Here is a 19,289-nt window from a genome sequence, read left to right as displayed (position 1 = left end):
AAGCCTAAATGATAACAGATCTTAGCTGCAATCTTCATGCAGATTGAGGCAAATCCCCAGTTTCCCTTCCACCTGCACACAGTACAGAGCCAACCACTACAGAAAATTTGTCTTCTGCCTGATAAAGGGGAGAGACAGGAGGAAGGAAAGGGAGCAGCTCTGCCAGACAAAACTGTACTGCTTAATTTGAGTGCTTCTGATCTGTGGATTCACATCATCTGCATGAATTCGGGGCTGGGGGGGGGGGGGGGGGGGGGGGGGGGGGGGTGGATCCAAGTAGACAGCTGAAAAATAAAAGCTCTTTTACTTTCATTTTTAATGACAGTGTATTTCTCTCTTTAAGGCCTCAACTTAACTGCTCTCTATGACCAGCTACTTTATCTACTGCTTTGGCTGAAACTGAACAGAAAGAATGGTCAAGGCTTCAGTCACATGCCTTCAAAAATAAAAGCAGCAGACTTAACTGAGGTGTGAAGGTCCAAGACCTTCTTGATCTCACATGCCAAAATTATTATTGTCGTATACTGCCTGCTATACATTTCATACCATATGAGCTATTGCACCTTCCTTCTGACTTTCATTCCATACAGGCCATGCAAGAAAGAAGTCTACTTAATTCTGCAGCAACTCCCATAGTCACCACCTCCCCACAAACACTTGCTCAACACTGCAATCTGAGTCAACCTCAATTCCACAACAGAGGTTTCTTCCGGTTAAAACACTTGTTGAAAGTCAAAACACAGGAAAGAATATTGAAAAGCCAAATGAACTACTCTTGAAGTACCTATGAATCTGCCCAACTTGTTTTCATGTATGACAACCAGTTAATTGAAATGACAGGTAATTAAAAACCTGGGAAATATTCCAACCTTCTTTCTTCTTGACTGCTTTCCTCAAGTTTCTGTAGCCTTCAAAAGCACGAGGTACAGTATTGGAAGGCCAAGCCAATGAAGGACAAACCAGACAGTGAAAAGCAAAAGTGATAAGAAGGTAAAAAAAATGATATATGAGCTTGTGGAGTTTAAAATGAAATTTTAAAAGATACCATCAAGAGACAACAAGTAGTAAAAAGGCAATACATTTTGCACAGTTGGAAAGTAAATAGAAAACAAAGAAGCAGCATTTGTAGGTTAACTAAACTGTCACTGTCAACAATTGTAAATTTAAGTTACACTGAGGAAGAAGTTTTAGATATAGACAATATATTTCACTTTGAGAATTATTTCTAATATGGATTCAAAAAAATCTCTTAGTTCTAGAAAAAGCTTTCTCCTCTTTTGCCACTTAAAATTGGCAGGTAAAATACCAAAAATTGCAAGAAGTACTGCCATTGAACCAAAGTTATATATCCTCAAGAATATATCAGGAAAGAACCCAATGCACTAGTTTTATATATGCTGATAACATACTGTAATATAAAATAGTGATGAAAAAATTTTAGTACTAATATTCTAAATCATATATTCTGAATATAATTCTTAAAAATCTTCAAATTGCATGTATTTTTTGGTTTGTGGTTTTGTTGTTTGTTTTAAAATAAAAAGCAGAAACCCACAGTTTATTTTCCTGGGATTCAAAAAGTACATGCCAATGATTGCTTGTTATTTTTTAATAAATTAACAAAAAAATATGCATCAGAAGCAATGAGATGGACAAAGTGTTAGTATTTTTACTTGTACTTTTTCCTCTTGAACAAATGTAGATGTATCAGTAGAGAAATGTCTGCATGACTTATGTATATGTAGAGATAGCTTAAATTTCAACTACTGAAATTCCTCATGTTCCCATTATGAGCAAGTTTTGAGCAACAGCTTTTGCTGCCTTTTCACCTCATGCTGCCTGCCATCTTCCTTCAGTATCAGCTAGGAGCTAACAGCTAAATCCCATGTAATTTTATCACTAATTTAGTTTAATAAAGGTTAGGGAAGTCAAAAGACAACAGTCAATAAAGGTTACCAGGTATGTAAGGCTCACTAATGATTGAAAGGGACGTAGGAGGTTTGCTCTGGGGCTTCCGGTGAGTAGGTCACACTGTGGGACACTCCAATCAAGCATGTCAGTATCTCAGTAGCCAAAACATTACTGCCATGTAAACTGTTTCCAATAAACTTTATGACAGATGCTTATTAAAGGCTACAGATATATAGCAGTACATACCTGCTGCTCATTCAGAAACTGGCTCTTAGATCTTCAGGCTAGCTCACAACAATTTAGATAAGTGGCATATATTTAAAATTATGCACCTTTCATCATACTGACCCATAACCAGGAAACAAACAGGTCAAGAAAGGTAGCAGATGGGGCAGAACTAGTAACTAGGCTTACCAATCCCATTTTAGCAGGAAAATGATAGTTAGACAACTTTAAAAGAACAGCAACCCTAAAAAGAAATAGTACAGTAAAAGCAGCTGTAGAACTGTAGAACAGTTAAATGCCTGTAGAACACAGAAGTAGAGCAAAGAATTTCTTCCAAACTGCAGGGTATGTTGTCCCTTTGCAATACATTAGCATACCCATTGCCAATTCCTGAAATTTCAGTAGAATAAAAATCCACAGCAATATATCCTGAACACAGACTTTGCATTTCATTAATTAATTAGATAGAAGCACTCCACAGGTAACAAGTATGACAGGCTATATGCACAATCCCTCAAATTCTAACATTTCTTAGCTTCTAAGGAATTTCTCTCCTAACATATGCACTTCAGAAATTTATAAATATTTATTGCAAAGCAGTCTGCAGATGGGCCAGTAAACAGATTCAAACCTTACTAGCACTTTGAAGAGTATGATCCCATTCTATAGAATGGAAGACCTGCTTTAACATAGAGGCTGGACCATCAAGAGGTCTCTTCCAACTTAAATTTTTCTATGGTTCTCTAATTCTATAATGCTAGAATAGAAAACTGATCTCAAATTAGTTTAGAGTAAGTATTCCCTAATTCTGGATCAGACCAGACTTGGCCATTCACAAGATTATTGTCCTGGTGTGAACAATTGTGACTGGATGCAGAAGCTTCTTTCAGAAAAAAAACAACCCAAAAAGAACAACCATCTGTTTTACTTACTACTGTATGTAGGGTAAAACTTGCAAACGTTTTTTTAAAGTCATCATCTCTTACAACAACAGATATTACTCAATATATCTAGCAACCTTTATCTGTTTTCTGGTCACAATCCTGTCTGCTACCTAATACTCAGGCCTCAAACTAACAATTGGGGCTCTATCTAAACACGTATCTAAATGCATGCTTGATTTTAAAAGGTATCAAAACATACAAAATCAATATGTTCTTTAACTGTAAATGCAAGAACAGAGAGATTTGAAGCGTTTGGCTGAAGAGAGGCCAGAACATTCTGCTGATTTCATTTAACACTTCCACCCTCCCCTCAAGTTCCTATAAACATGAGACACAAAATTTATCAAAATCTCCATAAATGTATAAGAGTTTCCTTAAAAATGATATGCAAAGGAAGAACCCAGTTGTTATTAAAATGAGTGTTCTCCACAAGTATCAGACATTGACTTGGTGAATGGATTTAGATATTGGACCTCAAATTGCAGATATCACTAACTCAAGTCTACTTTAGACTTCCAACTATATTTCAGGCTTATACTGTTTTGGTTTTACTCTTAACTTGTAGAAGTCATCTGAAGGGCCATTAGTAGAAAGAGTAATAGATTAGAAGTGTGGAAAATTTCAAGGAAAAGGGAAAAATCTCTCTAACGGAATCAAAGTTTCAGAGTACACAAACAGATCCTTGCTGTACTAACTGCTGTCTGAACAGGCATTTTTATCAATGTCTATGAGCATTTTAGTAGATGAGAAGTCGGACAGCAAAAAACAGCAAAGCATGATGTTGCAGAGAATTAGGAAACCTCAAATTAAAAACATTTATAAAAGCAGAAGATAAAGCAAAAGAAGCCATTCCAAGAGCTACCAAAGAATTCCCAGCTATTCAGAATATCTTTTCTTCAGAAAGCTGTTTCAGTTTTGACGTACAATAGAAAAAAGTTTATAATTTTTGGTTTTGCAAACTTCTGTTGAATTTCAAAGCATTTAAAAAAATTTTTTTAAAAAACATCAAAATTTATGGAAAACACCTGTGCTTTTACCATTGTGCATAATTATATAGAAAAATTCATTACAACAGAGACATTCATTGTACAAATACTGCATACTTCACTGGAAGAAAAGATGCAGAAGAAAAACATCTATAACTTCAATGTGTAAAAGGGTTTGAAGGGACAGCAGTTCAGGATCCAAACCCACACAGCAACAATGAATTAATTTTAAAGTCTCAGTGGTTAAAAAAATACACTTCTTTACTAATAAAGAGAAAACAAATAGCATTATAATTCATACACCACCTCTTTTTCTTTTTCCTTTCTTTTTTTTTCAGCTTTTCTAGATCTTTCTTGGCTATATCTAGAATTTCCATTGTCTCTTTCTCTGAAGAAAGCATAGAAGCAGAAAATGCTGATGGTCCACCAAAGTACGTAGATCTTGCTGAAGCTCTTGACAAGTTGCGTCGAAGATTTTCATTCACTGCTTCACTTTCTAATAATTTTGCTCTTAAAAAAAAAATTTAGAGCATGAATCACAAGTATTGCTAATGCACGAGATGTGTACTCTTTAGCATCTATAACTGCAATGCATTACCTTCAGTTTAAAAAGAAACTACAAACCAAGGTAAAGTCTCACAAAATACAAATGTAGTAAATCCCTTGATGAGACCATATAACACAACCTTCATGTATGTTGTGCATATAATTTATACCCTAGACAGAAACATATAAATGTCTGTATAAATATACACACAGATATATGTACAGATATATATCTGCATATGTTGTGTGTATATACATATTACATGAAAGCTACACAAGATCTCTAACACTAACTGGGAATAGGCCAGATAAATATTTTAGATATTTTTATTTCTCTATTTCTTGGAGGTGTATCATGCAAAAAAAAAAAAAATTAATACTTTAATTTAAAGAGAAAGCAGATGGTTTTTTTAAACACTAAATCATAACAAGTAATTTCTCAGTACTATAATTTATACAGAATGTGATGCATTTATAAAACAACTGTTCTAAGTTTTGCTGTCCTTTGTGCAACAATATCAAGTTATCATCATTATTTAGGCAACATCTTACTTTCATCTCTGTTGTCAGCTTCATCTTTAACATTTTAATTTTTTGTGGCTAAGAGCAACACCAGATGGTTGTAGAAGCTGAAGGACCACTGTCCTGAAGTAATCCCCATATAGGAAAACAGCTGAAGTATTTACTTGCTAACACTTCCAGTATTTTCTTTTTTTTTTTAAATAAAAATTGTTCAACAACATATTATGCAAATACCTGAGATCTTCAATTTCCTTGATATAATTATGAATCATGTTACTAATTTCTTCATTTCCTTCTCCTTTGAAGGACAGAAAGAGGGGGTGGGGGAAAGAGAAAGATTAAGAAAGGATGGTAACAGTATAAATATCTGAATACAGCTACTAGGTACAAGGTACCAGCAAAGAGACAAAATCATATGGGCTACATGTTTAGATCTTATCTGGTTTGTAAAATATATTTCCTCCTTAAGCTGCATTAAGTGTTAGGTTCCTCTGTGTCATATGATCAGAATTATGTCAAGTGACTTTTTCTATTTTATTTGTTTTCCATATTAGCACCTTCTAACAATGCATGTACCATAAATCAAATGTAACCTGACAAACAGTGCACAAAAAGAACAATGCAGTCATGGTAAGTGAATTGGTTGATTATTCTATGAGGTGAAAAGCAAGCCAACATTCACCCATCTGTGTCCAGGTCCTCATCCAAAGCAAAATATTTAAGTCCATGTATAGCTAAGCATACAAGTAATTCCTATCCAAAGGTATTATTTCACATTTTATGTTGCTCGTAGTCCTAAATGAATGGTCAAATCAGGGTACCAAACTATTTCTAACAACAGAAGTGTCCAGAAACAGAGGAAAGAATCAGATGGGGGCCTATCCCTGCCAAAGCAGGTCCTACATTATTGTTACAAAGGCATCACTTCATTCCAAAGGATCCATGAAGCAAGAACATAACTGATTTAAGTTTATGAACTTATGAACCAGTTTACACACAACGCACCCACAGCATACCTGCTCTGGCTAGCACTTGGTTGGCCTGATCACTCATAAGTTGCGTTATTCTTGCTCTCAGTGCATCAATAGTCTCTTGCATTGCTTTAATTCTAACACGCAGATTGTTGTTTTCTGTTTGAAGCATTGCATTTTCATGAAACATGTCATTAATGCTTTCAACACCTTCTTCATCTATAATCCTTTTACCCTTAAGAAAGTAAATATATTTTATTACTAGTAAAGGCTGACCTACACATGAAAAATTTTTAACTTGGCAAAGGAAATCCACAGATTACTTGAAATTTGAAATAGACACTCATAGCAAAAGATAATCTTCTATCGAAAAGTTTAAAACAATCGATAAATAGATAGTTTTCAAAACATTGATGAGTGGCCCACACCTTAGCATTTGGGTCCTTTGTAATTCCATCTTAGTCTGAAGTACAAGTTCTTGAAGACGTTAAGAAATGAGAAGACAAGTCTTTATGAAATCAGGATACCGTCTCAAGGATAACAAAGGAGGACAACACTGGTAACCACATTTATTGCTGAAAACATTATCCGTTTTAAATTTCAGGAAGAAATGGTCATCGTGTAGTATTAGTATCTGCCTTATATAATTTAAAACGTATTTTTTAAACACAAATTGTTTTACCTGTCTAGTAAGTTTTTAAAAGCAATACACAGTAACTGTACACATTCATTTACGTGCCAATCTAAACTGTGGTAATTTTTACTTTAGAAGTGACTATTCCTCATTGCTGAGCATGACAAGGTCAATTTTTGCCTTTCAAATAGCAAACAATGCAGCATCTGTTGACATCATTGGCATTCATTGATGTATCTTTTCTCTGCAGATGCAATCTAAGTTTTCTAAAAACATCTAGTAATCACTGGGATTAGAATTGTTGTTTCAGTTAGGGTTGCTGTTCAAATCTTTTTAGTGTATGAAGTGGAAGTAGCCAACAGAAAAAAAAGCTATAGAACTATAAGCATTTTAAAGCAGAAGAAATCCTAAGAGGATAAACTTACTGTTTTGTATTCCATGAGTTCCATTTGTAGCCGTGTAATCTCACTGCGCAAAGCATTTATTTGTTGACTCGCCCTATCCTGATTAACCATCACCTTGTTCTTGATGTTCCGGGCCCGATTGGCATACTTTAATGTGTTCAAAGTTTCCATGAAATCTCGATCTGAAGGGCTCACGCATGCTATCATAAGCGTTTGACTGGAAGTTAGAAACATAGGTCAGTGTTACATACCAAAAACAAAAAGAGCAGAGAGAAGCTAACAGGTCTTCAGATAGAAGGTGAAACAAGAATAGTGACTTCAGAACATTTGTGAAAATATTCCTCGATCTAACTCACAGTAGAAGACTATCAACCACAAAGTTCAGCACTGTTACATCTTGTATCTCCCTAGCATAGCATAGGAGATGCTAGATCATTAATTGTTCTGCATGTAAAATTATAAAAGCAATTAATTGGTGTTCCTATAAATGTTTTTCAACCAAATTCAGTTTGCTTAATCATACACAAACTGAGACTTAGGAACTTGAGATCAACCTAAAGTCCTAGACAGCGATTTGGATCACACAGTTGTCAGGACTGCCTACTCTCATTCCTGAGGTGCGTACCTACTTAATCTGAAAGTTGCCTGAATGCTCATCTGAGGTGTCCATGCATGCACACAACTCCCTAAGGTACCTATTATCTACCGTTCCCTAAGGTACCCATTATCTACCTTGGGTTCTACCGAGATCCAAACTGCCTGAATTCTCCACTGCAAATTATCTCCTGTTCTCCAACAGAAGCACAAAAGCTAGTACTTACCCTTAGTACATCTGGCTATAATTGTATTTATTCCATGTTTCATAACACCACTGCTTAGAGCACTTCCACAAAAAGCAGAACCTGAGCTCTAGGCCCAAGACGGCTATGAACAACCATCTTCCTACAACACCCTCTAGCCATCCCATCATGGGACATGCAGGGTGAGAACATACTCCCTGCTCGAAATGAAAGACTGAGCAGACAGAGCAGACAGAACCAGTGGGACAAAAGCAGAAAACGGCAAAGAACCAGTGGGACAAAAGCAGAAAACGGCCAAAAAATTTTCATTCCAATCAAGTGCTTTCATCATTCAACAGGCAGATGGAGGAATGGGGGTCTCTTCCCTCCCTCCCTGGAGTACACTCATTTCACATCAGATGGGAACAGCCTAGAGGGGTCAGAACCAGAGTTCCAGCTGTAGATCATACTCTGAAGATGCCTACATGGCCTAAATTCTCAAGAGACAGAGGAAAACACCTACATTTGATGGACTCAGTACTCCCCTCCAGGCTTTAGAGGAATTTGCCTCTCTGTTGTATGTTAAAGCTTAGGTGGTTGCGTTAGGAAGAGTGCACTGTCTCCAGGGCAATGAGCAATATCTGCATTAGGCAGGCTGGATTCTGATCTTCACTTTCTATAATTTCAGACTGAGACAAACAAATTAATCCCTGCAACCATTGTGAAGCAAACGATTACCTTCACCATACACACCGAGAAACTAAACTGGAAAGGGTAACTAGCCTGAGGATACAAGAAAGAATCAGTTTCAGCAGGTTCTGAGACCTCCTGTGTACCTTTGTGTCAGTTCTCCAAACTGAGCTTAGTCCTCGAGATGAGGCTATGTGAGATTAAGAACAAATTTTTAATTCTGACATCAGGACTACTTGTGCTCTCAGTTGAGAATGTGATTACTTTTCTAAACCTCAGAGGACTGGTTCTGCTAGGTGTCTGTCTTGAAAACTGAACAACTTGAAGTCCACTTTCCTATCTGAATTGTATAATGAACTATTTTTTTAAAAAAAACTGTTCTACTCCCTTTATTTTACCACTTCTTTAAACTGCTCCCCCTGCCCCAGAAGTTACAAAAGTTCTTATTTTTCATATTATATTTTATAAAAGTCCTTTCCAAAGACACCCATACTCCATATTCTTACTCGAATAATTCATGAAATATTAATATTTAAATGCTGCTTCAGAACTGTTACAGCATTATATTTAAAATCAGGATTATGGTGAGAATGGTACAGTGACACAATGCTTTCATCATTGTTAACTCAGGACTCACTGCAATCTAACCTGAATCACTACTAGTAAATCTTTTTTAAGTATTTGCAAAAAAGAAACAATAATATGGACTGTAATACTGAGGGTGGAATTTGGAAGGCTACGGAACAGGCTAACAGAAATCTAATAATCTGATTTCCCAGAAGAAAAACTCCATATTTATTAAAATTCAGCTTTCCCACACTTTTTGGTTGCCAAAGCATAGATAAGAAATTATTCAAATTGTGTTAATATGTATAACTCTTCCTTAACAGCAAACTGCTAATTTGACATGTCTCAGCAGGTATATCACATAAACAAAAATAGGTGGTGATGGGTGTCCACAAATTTAACATCAGTCAGAAACAGACAGAAAAAAATATATCTGAATATCCTTGAAAATGCTCTGGGACAGCATTTGCTATTTGTCCATTGTACACTATACTATGCGATTTCTCCTTGAAGAACAGGAGGGGGAGCAGTGAAGCTGTAAAATAGGAAAACATTTTGGAGTGAAAATTTCAACAAAAGTGCAATTTTAGAAGTGGTTTGAAAAAATGTTCATTAGCTAGTGTATTTGATATAAAATTTAGTCAAGACATGCTATTTGTAGTTATTTCCAGAAAGAGCTTAGAAGAGCTACGCTCTTAATTTCTGCTGATTTTTTCATAATTCCTGAGTTTCTTCCTCCCTTAAGCACTTCTGAAAATTCTAGCCTTTATTTTACTTGTTTTGTCCAGCTCTTTGCTTTTCCTTACACTGCAGTGCTGCAAGGTCTTACTAAAGTTATCTCTCTGAAAAGCAGAGCAATGACTTAAGAGTTGTCTTCCACTTCTCCCTATTCTTTTGTGAAATGCCCAGAAAGCTTCCTGCCCTCCTAAAAATAGTAGTCAGCCATACTGGATTACGTAGAGCAATAAGAGTACTACCTTGCTAAAACACATCCAACTATGCTCCCTTTTGTATTTGTACATGATAATGTTACAAATACAAAATTTGTTTTATTTTAATAAATTTGTTAATGCTTGCTTAGACAAAGCTTCCAGGGGCCAAAGCCTCTCTTCCTTGTATGTGCCGTAGGTATACAGAACAGGTTCATACAAACAGTTCTGGTGATACACTAGTTTGTTTTTATTAGGCTGTAATCCAACACCAGGTAACTGGACAGATGCACTATACCCTGAGGTATACAACCTTTACAAAAAGATGGCAGTGCCTGTGGTAAGCTGACTCCAATCTCCTGTGCGTGGCACTCAGAGCCAACAATTAAGTGCCATTTAAAAAAAAAAAGTAACAAAAAAAACCTCTGAAGGCAAAATTCATCACAGCTTTAAACTATGCTGTAGTTAATAAGGCTATAACACAATAACAAAGTTTACCATTTATGCTATCTACAATCTAAAGATGTCTTCGTGGAAAGGACTTGTCCTGGAAATGGTAACTTCTAAGTACTTGAAGTCTCATGTCTAGTAAAGTTACGCTAGCACTGAAAACAACAATGCAAAAATGCTCTTTAAAATCTTTTCCCTGCATTGCCAGTGTTTTCTATCATGACAGTAATTTAACTTTGGAACCTCCCTCCAACAAAAAGAGTGGCTATTTTTATCCATTGTTTAAGGTTTATTTTACTTTCTGAAGATTATGTACTCATTCATGCTCATTCACAATGAAATACAGAAAATGTTCTAGTTTTCATACCTGTTTCCCCCAAGAGAGTCTTGAAGTAGCCTTGTAAGCTTTGAATCTCTGTATGGTACGTGAGTTGCCTTCTTACTTTTATCTCCCAGTGCACTTATTACATTACCAAGTGCCAGCTATAAAACACCAAATCATGTAATGCACAAGTTAAAATCAGTTCTTGAGTAGTTTTACTTTAAAACCAGCTATAAACTGGGGTCTGAATATTGTAAAAAAATGAATATACTCATGAAAGTTAAGATAAAAAAATATTTCTGAGGATTTTTACATTTTACAGTAGACATCTATAAACTTTTGTGCTATCAACAGTGAAGCAGATGACTTGCAGTCTGGTATCTGCAAGTGCTAAATGCTTAACACAATTTGCGTGCATTGTCTATTGGTGTCTCATGACAGTCGCAAACTAAAGTTAGAACTACTTCATGTAACAAACATTTACTTTCTATGATTATTAAAGGTGATCTCTATTTCTAGCAGTAGCTATATTCCTTTTAAAAATAATTTTATCAGTGTGCTTTATGCTAGATTTAGAATAAAATATGGGGCATTAATATTAAAAAAACCCAGAATTTATTACCTCTACAGATATGAAATAAAGAATGTATGATGAGTATTTAAGCATTTAAGGCTTGAAATTACGTAGTCCATAGCTATCCTCTTTTGTTGCTAAAAGGGTCTAATTCATGTTTATAAACAACCTAACATTTGGCTGTAAAATTATTTTTAATGTGCAACTGCACGTACTTCAATCATATGCCAAATTAAAGAACATTCCTCTAGATGGCACCCTGTACAGTCAGTTCTTAGTCTTGAAAATGGTCTTACTGCATCCAGCAGTTGAAGAACTGTGTATACACCACATTCTGTGACTGCTTTGAAGTGTTTAAATCACTTTCAATCTGTTTCTCAAAGCTGAGGCCTGGAATTCACTGTAAATGAAAGTTTCGTGATCATATAAAATATTACTTTTATCACACTGATTTTCACCTTCGCGCATTCTGTATCCTATTTGTTAGGGATACATCCATGTCACCTAAACCCCTAAATTTCTGTTGGCTTTATATGTGCTTTTATCAATGATGAAATTGAACTGAATTATCTTTCTCTTCCATATAATATAACCACAATAACTACAGGGTTGGTTTACATTATGTGTCATAATTATAACAAAGAACCAGCATTTATTGATTAATTAAGCTTAATAATTGTCCATGTTTTACATGCCTGTACTCCTTGCAAACTGCTTGTAATAGTCTCCAATTGTCTGGGTCTTGACAGAATAAAAAAATAAAAATAAAAAAAGTGAAAGGAACTCTACAATATATTTTAAAAGTTAGAGTAACTAACTATGTTTCACAACAGTTGTAAGTACTGTAATTTGCTAGTTAGGGTCTAGTCCAACCAAGAAAACACTAGCAAGCCAGAACCCAGTAAGAATCAATATATACTGTTAACATCTCATGCTACAGTCCTCATTCTGCACACAATGCGTTTCTACTTTAGGGATTACTAAAAACAAGTGATCCAAAAAGGAAGAGAAGATGGTACCAACAGCCTATGGAAACAAGTTGTATAGTCTTACTAGTCCACAGTTGATGGAAATGCCTTCTTTTGCCCTTTCTCCTGTAGCTCCTGTTCGCTTTAACCTTTCTGATCCTGCTAGATCAACAAAATGGAACTTGGCAGTAAGAGTTTCAAATTCATTTATCTCAGAAGATTCAGATATTATCCTGTTATCGGTGGCATTATCCTGTAATTAAGAACAACCCATAAAACTTGGTAAGACCTTTCACATTAACATTTGTCTACTGCAAAGTTTAATCAACAATTATTTACAAGACTACCTATTTGTCATGCCCAATTCCTTCCATATTTACTCATTCTCTTACAACTACAACAGTATCTCTCAAAAAACTATCTCCATTTTAATCACAGGTACTAACATATCATTCTTGAAGACCCAGCTCTAGATCCACGTGAATACCGATTACTTTAAGTATGAGCTACAATTGTTTTTTGTTGCAGGAATGGTGGGATACATATAATAAAACATACAAGTCTTCAGCAAGGTGGGCAAAAAGATTTGTACTTCTCCTGGAACGCAAGTCTTAAATCAATTGTCGAAGGAAGTTTATTTCAAAAAAAAAAAAAAAAAACTAATTATATTATTACCCCCCAAAATTACCAGACCCCCTTAGCTCATAAACCTGCCAAATAACTCAAAGATATTTTGATTTTGTACCTCTCTAATCCCCATCATCAGCTTCCCTGTGGCATGATTCTTCAACTGTATTTTAGGAATTATTTTTTTAAGCCAGTTTTCCTAGCAGCCAGTATTCCACCAGCACTTCTGACTTGACCAGAAAATAAGGACAGCAGAGGAAATGAGGGAGAAAGAAGAGGTTCCTTTCTCCACCCCCCCTCACTCAAGTAAGCTGTAATGACTGGCACTTGACTCATGCCTCCATCAGTGCGGGGAGTCTGCCCAGGAACACACTACACTACAGGTAGGTACCATAGCCTCAGCCTCTTTCCACTTCATGTCCCAAAGCACAGCAGCAAAATTATCCTTTTTCATTAAACCCGAGTTTTTGCTGTCAATTAGTATAGCTGTACCATATACTGTGGAGTTTTATTTTATTCTAAGTGTAGTTAAGACTTGTCAGGAAAGCAACAATGAATGAGAAAAATCTTTAGATTGCTCACTTCTTGACCTCCCTGGTAAGATACCCATTGCAGGGCAATTTCTACCTACTTGTCATGGCAGCTTCAGGCATACACTGAGTGTATACAGGATTTATAACATATTCACACAGCCCAATCTGCAGGCTTTATTAGGAATTTCTATTACAGAAAGCATAGATTGTTCTAGTTTTTCTTAAAAACAAAACAAAAAACAAACAAACAAAAACCCAAACCCTCAGGTATTCTGTGGCAATGATCTTCATGCCCTTGGTCAGCTAGCCCACAGCTCCCTTCACTACTGCAAGGGGTAATGCATGTGTCTGCAGACTAAACCATTCTCACAGCAGTTAAATGTTTCATGCTTCTTAAATAATCTCCTTTTGTAGCAGTTTCAGGAGAGAACAGGACTTGTGCCACTTCCACAAGACTGGAAATCACTATTTGTGATATTTTGACATTTACACTACTGTGGACTGCACACTCTTTCCCAGCGCTCACAGTAATGATTAATGCACCCTTTCACTCTCACTTATTTAGTAAGTCAAATGTACATCCAGAAACTTCTGAGAAGCATGGATGGTGTGAACACAGCATGAGGAGCAGCACATCTGTGCACTGCAGCCCTGGCTGCCTGCCCACACTGGGCACCGGGGACCACACACAGAGGGGACACAGCCAACGCTGTCATCCAAGGAAGAGAAACTGCATTGCCCTAGTAACAAAGGTCTCCCAAAACTGTTGTCTGCAGAAACTTGAGCTGCACCTCTCCTGGCCACCCAATAACAGTTCATATTAATTTATATGCCAGGAGCATTCAGAGGCCAACATCAGGTCTAACCCCTACTCGCCTAAACACCACAGGGCAAGAAGAGGGTGCCATCTCCACAGATTAAGAATCTAGCAATGCCCTGCTCTAGACGGTCAAATTATCTTGCTCATATCTCCCAAAAAAGAAGAAACAAAACACAGTTTGACATTAGACAGAAGGCAGCCACCTATTCTTCTAACACAAGCCTCTGTTAAAAACCAGGCAGAGCCAGGCAAGAGTCCTGTGGGCAGCTCAGCTGGTGGGGAAGACTGCAAGTGCACCAGTGGAGGTGGATTGACTGTGGGAAACGAGGCTCCCAGATGAGTTCTCACTGCCCAGCTACATGGACAGTTTTCAGTGAAACCTCCCAGCAGACAGTGTCACCACACAGTGACCGAGGTACCCTGTCTGGGCTCCGAGCATGGTGCCAGCCCCTCCCAAGTGAGAAGACAGACAGCTGCCCACACCACCAGATCCACAGTTTCAGTGTGAAAAGCAGGAAGAAGTGTTTTTAACAGGTGTATAAAGCAGGTCTACATACCACAAAGGACCAGGGACTGACCCTCATTTGCCTGCAAATGATTATTTGTAGTGTTAAAAAAAAAAAAAAAAAAAAAAAAAAAAAAAACCAAACAAAAAAACACAAAAAAACCACTACAAATCCAATTCACTGTTCCACATACTTAAAAACGTGATATCTATGTGTAAAACTCTAGCCAGATACTTAGGAGTTCACCAAAACATTTAAAAATTTTGATACCTTTAGAATAATCAAATTAAGTCCCCCTGAAGCTACTGTAGTTTTCAGTAATATGGATTTATTCAGAACTCTCCTCTTTACAAGATACACCAACAGCAACTAACAACTGGACATTCACGTGAACAATCTACAGAACAGGTCCGTGTACATTCATAGTTTTCATAGTTCAAATTTCAGGTTAAGTGCATAGACTTAACAAAACATCTGAACCCCAAATATATATCTGTTTGAAATAAAACCACTAAGCCTCAGAATGAAATGCTTTTCTACTTGCTCCTTGTTGGATATCAACACTTAATCTGAAATATCCAAGCATTTTCACTTAGCTGACTGCAAGCTTAAACCCACTAACTACTAAGACACTTGAAAACACTTTCCCAATTAAAGACAAATTACATTTTAACTTTCTTACTTGTGTATGTTGCAACGAAATACTGAAAAAAATGCTAGAGGAGAATGGGCAGGTTCATGTAAGAGGCTCCAGTTTATGGTTGCCTCTGGCTAGAGGATGGTTACATATGCACAGATTAAATCAAATTATTGTAATGCTTAACAAATTCACCAAGCATGATGATTGTAGCATCTTTACTAAGTGCAATTCAAATAGCAGTGGCTGCCAAAACATTCACATTTTGAAAAATGGTTACTAAAGTGAAGTTTAATAACAGCAAAGATACATACAGTGTTAAATGCAGGACAGACTCTGGTTTGACATAAGTGTATAGTAAAGATAGCATGTGACCGTGAGCTCTGAACATTCATCTGAGTGCTGGCAGTGGTTCGAGACAAAGCCCCCAGCTTCAAGCACTGCATCATCTAGAAAACAGACAAGAAGTACATTGCATTGCTTGCAGTTTAAATAAAAAGTGTTCCTATAATGCTGTTTTGGATATAAATAAGCTTTTTCTCTTTGCTACAATTTCAGTTCCTATATGCCAAGAAGCACAAAGATTCTTAAATAAGAAAAGTATTTTTTGTGGTTTCTGAAAGAACACACTTAAATCTTTGTACCCCTCTTTTTACTGTCCCCTTGTAGTAACATAGCAATATTCCTTCCATTCACCTGTGGCAAAAATGTACAATTTTTGTACTTTTTGTACAAAAACATACAGTACAATAACATTTGTATTCAGATTTGCAGTGCACATGAACAGCAGTTTACCTCACATCAGTCATCAGGCAAAACTCTCCTGTCACAGGAAAAATAACGTATATAAGATTTGGGAGATCAGATTTACACACATACCAAAACTTTCTCTCCCAGCAGAACCATATTATTAGCAAAAGTCTGTTTCTAGCATTAAGTGAAAGTGATATGCACTTAATATCAAACATTCATCAGATTTAAGGCTACAGAAACTAAAGAAAATAAAAATTTCAGCTAAATTTTACACCTAAACTGTTCAAGATGCAGATGTTAGCAAGCATAGCCTCTATTTTTAACTGCTTATCAAAACATACAACATTTTTAGAATGTACTTGGTAAGCTGCAGAGTAATTTATTTTCATTTATCACCTCCGATTCTCCATTCACAGTTCGGGTTGTAACACCCACTGTATAAATTCCTCCTGCTGAATCTTCATGTATTTTAATATTTGATTTTTTATTCTTTGCATCAATATCACGTGTGGTATCAAACAGATCAAGAATTTCTTCATTGTAAAGCTGAGGAGAAAAAAAAAAAAAAGGCAAAAAACCCATGTATTACTTTAGGAAGGAATTCCTCCAAAGACTAACAAATCTGTGCATGGCACATACAGAAAGTTCTAAAAATCCAAAAGCCAAGACTCAAAAAAGGACGCTGTGAAACATCCAAACTTACAGGGACAATAGGGTGATAGATAGAGCAGCTGCAAATTAAGTCACCTGCACACCTTACTATTATGCCACCCAAGGAAGCAGTAACTTCCTCCACATGGTCAGATCTGGGAGAAGATTCTTTGGTGGGACCAGGGAAGGGGAGGCACTCGATGCCAGCAGAACAACAGTGGCAGTGGTTTCTGTGGCAGGTACCTGCTGCCTTCAGGTTTGACCTTGGGCTTTTCTTTTGTTCTGTTGATTCATTTGGTTGCACCCTCCTCCAAACACTTCAAACTCACTCCACTTGCTCTCCCTGCCATCACACCTTTTCTCATCTCCTCTCTCGCACCTTAACAATTCTATGTCTCTCTTTAATTTAGATAAACTGGAAGGAATTTAACATAATAGTTTTTGTGCAAGCTGCTTATTAAAGACACCAACCAGCAGGCCAAAAATACTATGGCATGGTTCCTTGAGCAGGGCTTTTGTACTTTCCTCCATACGATACCTACACTTTGGTGCCCCAGATTTAGTTACAACTTTCAGGCACTGCCATATGAGCAACAGCAACTATTTATTACATGTTTCAGGCTGCTTAATGTTCACTGCCTGTTTCACTGGGTCTCCTGAAGATAAGTACATGTACATTTAGTGGTCTTTCAACTCAGTACCATTAAGCACATCAGACTTTTAGGTCAGCAAATTATATCAGAACCAGGAAAGACACCAGACATTACTATGCAGTTATCAGTGTTAGAGGAGATGGATTATCATTTCGTAAGAATGTTCTGAGTTTTAGGAAAGGTGTTTAGATCCAATTGAAGACATCAGGGCAAACATCAGAAAAAAAAACAACAAAAAAAAACCACAAACAAAACAGCACACCACTGTCTCAGGTCTCTGCTGATGTACACTGCAATAGCTCCAGTGTCTTTAATTTCATTATATCACTTCAGCAGAGCTTAGGCCAGACTGATTAAATCCCTGATCAAAGTCCCTAGGTAAAAGCCAAAGAACCACTGCAACAGATCTGTATTCACCCAATGTACTTTCACATACATTGAAAGCAAGAGGCCTTCTCCTCTCACAAGAGAAAATCCATCCCTGAGAAGAAAAGGCTCAGCATTTGTGAATGTGATACTTTTAATTCTGTACACATTTAAAAGGAATTATATGTAATTATTAGGCATAAACGCTCTAAGTTGGAACCTTCTTACTAATGATTTACCTTGCTAAGCACACACAAGCTAATGCCACAATTTAGAGAGGATCCTGATAATGCACCTACAATTGCTTGGAACTGCATATGCCTATCTTTTGGAAAACTTAGCAGGAAAGCAAGGAGATAAGAGACACAGACTGCAGCAAACTAAAGAAAAGCAAGAAAGTAGCAAAGTCACTGTTCCAAATAGTTATCCAGCTGTCAGAATTCAAAGTTATTCCAAAATAAAAACTTGCTTCAACTTGTTCAATGACTAAAGTGTTGTCTATGTAATCAAGCTCTAATGGTAGATAGGATGGGAGGAAGAGAATACTTTCTGATACAAGACTACCGTATAATAGGTAACTAATAAAAAAAAGCTCTTTCTGGGAAAGCTCCAATTTAGCCTCGGTACAATAAAAAAAAAACCCTACCAAAAAAGTGACATTTTGTTAATGGTGAAACTATTACATGCATCATTTAACCTTTTCCTAAATCAGATAAACAAGACAGGCTTTAGTATGTACATTTCATCTGAAATGTGTTGTAATGGCTGCAATTCCGCATACCATTGTCACTGTAACATTCAACTACTGCTCTGTATTTTGGAACTAATCACAGTTACATTTGTAACATTATATCAAAAAACACAAGGAATTCAGAAACTACACTGGTTACTACTCCTTATGCTACTACTGTCGCAGCTGCCTACACAGAAATGAAGCTGCAGCTCCCCAGTGTTCAGAGAGGAGAGAATAGTACAGCATTCCCACGGCCCATGCTCAAGCCTAGACTCTCTCTAGGCAAACATTAGCCAGAGCGACAAAAAGTTCTGCTTAAAGTAAAAAACCTATACTAGTGCAAAACTAATGCCAGCTTGATAATCTTTAAAACAATTATAGGAACTTATGACTAAAGCACCTCGTTTACTTCAGCAGTAATAAAACCAACAACTTTTCTCCTGGTAATATAAAAGTGGGAGTTTTTCCCCATGAAGTAGATAAAGTTGCAAATACTAAACTAAGTAATAAACTTTTACACCTGTTCTTCCTTAAATTGATTCTTCCTCTCTGTGTGCTTAAAGTATCAGATTTTGCAGCTTGGTAGTA

At 36.6% G+C, this 19,289-nt stretch overlaps 1 protein-coding gene across 11 annotated transcripts in view; it reads right to left on the bottom strand.

Moving 5' to 3' along the window:
- Window positions 1-19,289, bottom strand: part of KIF21A (kinesin family member 21A) — a 93,848-nt gene that overhangs the window by 39,453 nt on the left and 35,106 nt on the right. For 7 of the 11 annotated variants that reach the window (XM_030013843.2, XM_030013845.2, XM_030013842.2 and 4 more), the window contains exons 4-12: window positions 16,695-16,844; window positions 15,860-15,994; window positions 12,508-12,675; window positions 10,926-11,041; window positions 7,165-7,360; window positions 6,151-6,340; window positions 5,369-5,432; window positions 4,373-4,576; window positions 870-908 (exon numbers count right to left, since the gene is read on the bottom strand). In XM_030013843.2, the coding sequence (XP_029869703.1) occupies window positions 870-908; window positions 4,373-4,576; window positions 5,369-5,432; window positions 6,151-6,340; window positions 7,165-7,360; window positions 10,926-11,041; window positions 12,508-12,675; window positions 15,860-15,994; window positions 16,695-16,844 (1,262 nt within the window). The remainder of the gene's footprint in view (window positions 1-869; window positions 909-4,372; window positions 4,577-5,368; window positions 5,433-6,150; window positions 6,341-7,164; window positions 7,361-10,925; window positions 11,042-12,507; window positions 12,676-15,859; window positions 15,995-16,694; window positions 16,845-19,289) is intronic. The other 4 variants (XM_030013846.2, XM_030013853.2, XM_030013848.2 and 1 more) reach the window with 1 other exon arrangement.

Source organism: Aquila chrysaetos, chromosome 5 (genome assembly GCF_900496995.4).
Source record: "Aquila chrysaetos chrysaetos chromosome 5, bAquChr1.4, whole genome shotgun sequence".
Classification (NCBI taxonomy): Eukaryota; Metazoa; Chordata; class Aves; order Accipitriformes; family Accipitridae; genus Aquila; species Aquila chrysaetos.
Note: the sequence above shows the minus strand (reverse complement) of the source record. Positions and strands in the feature narration are given on the sequence as shown.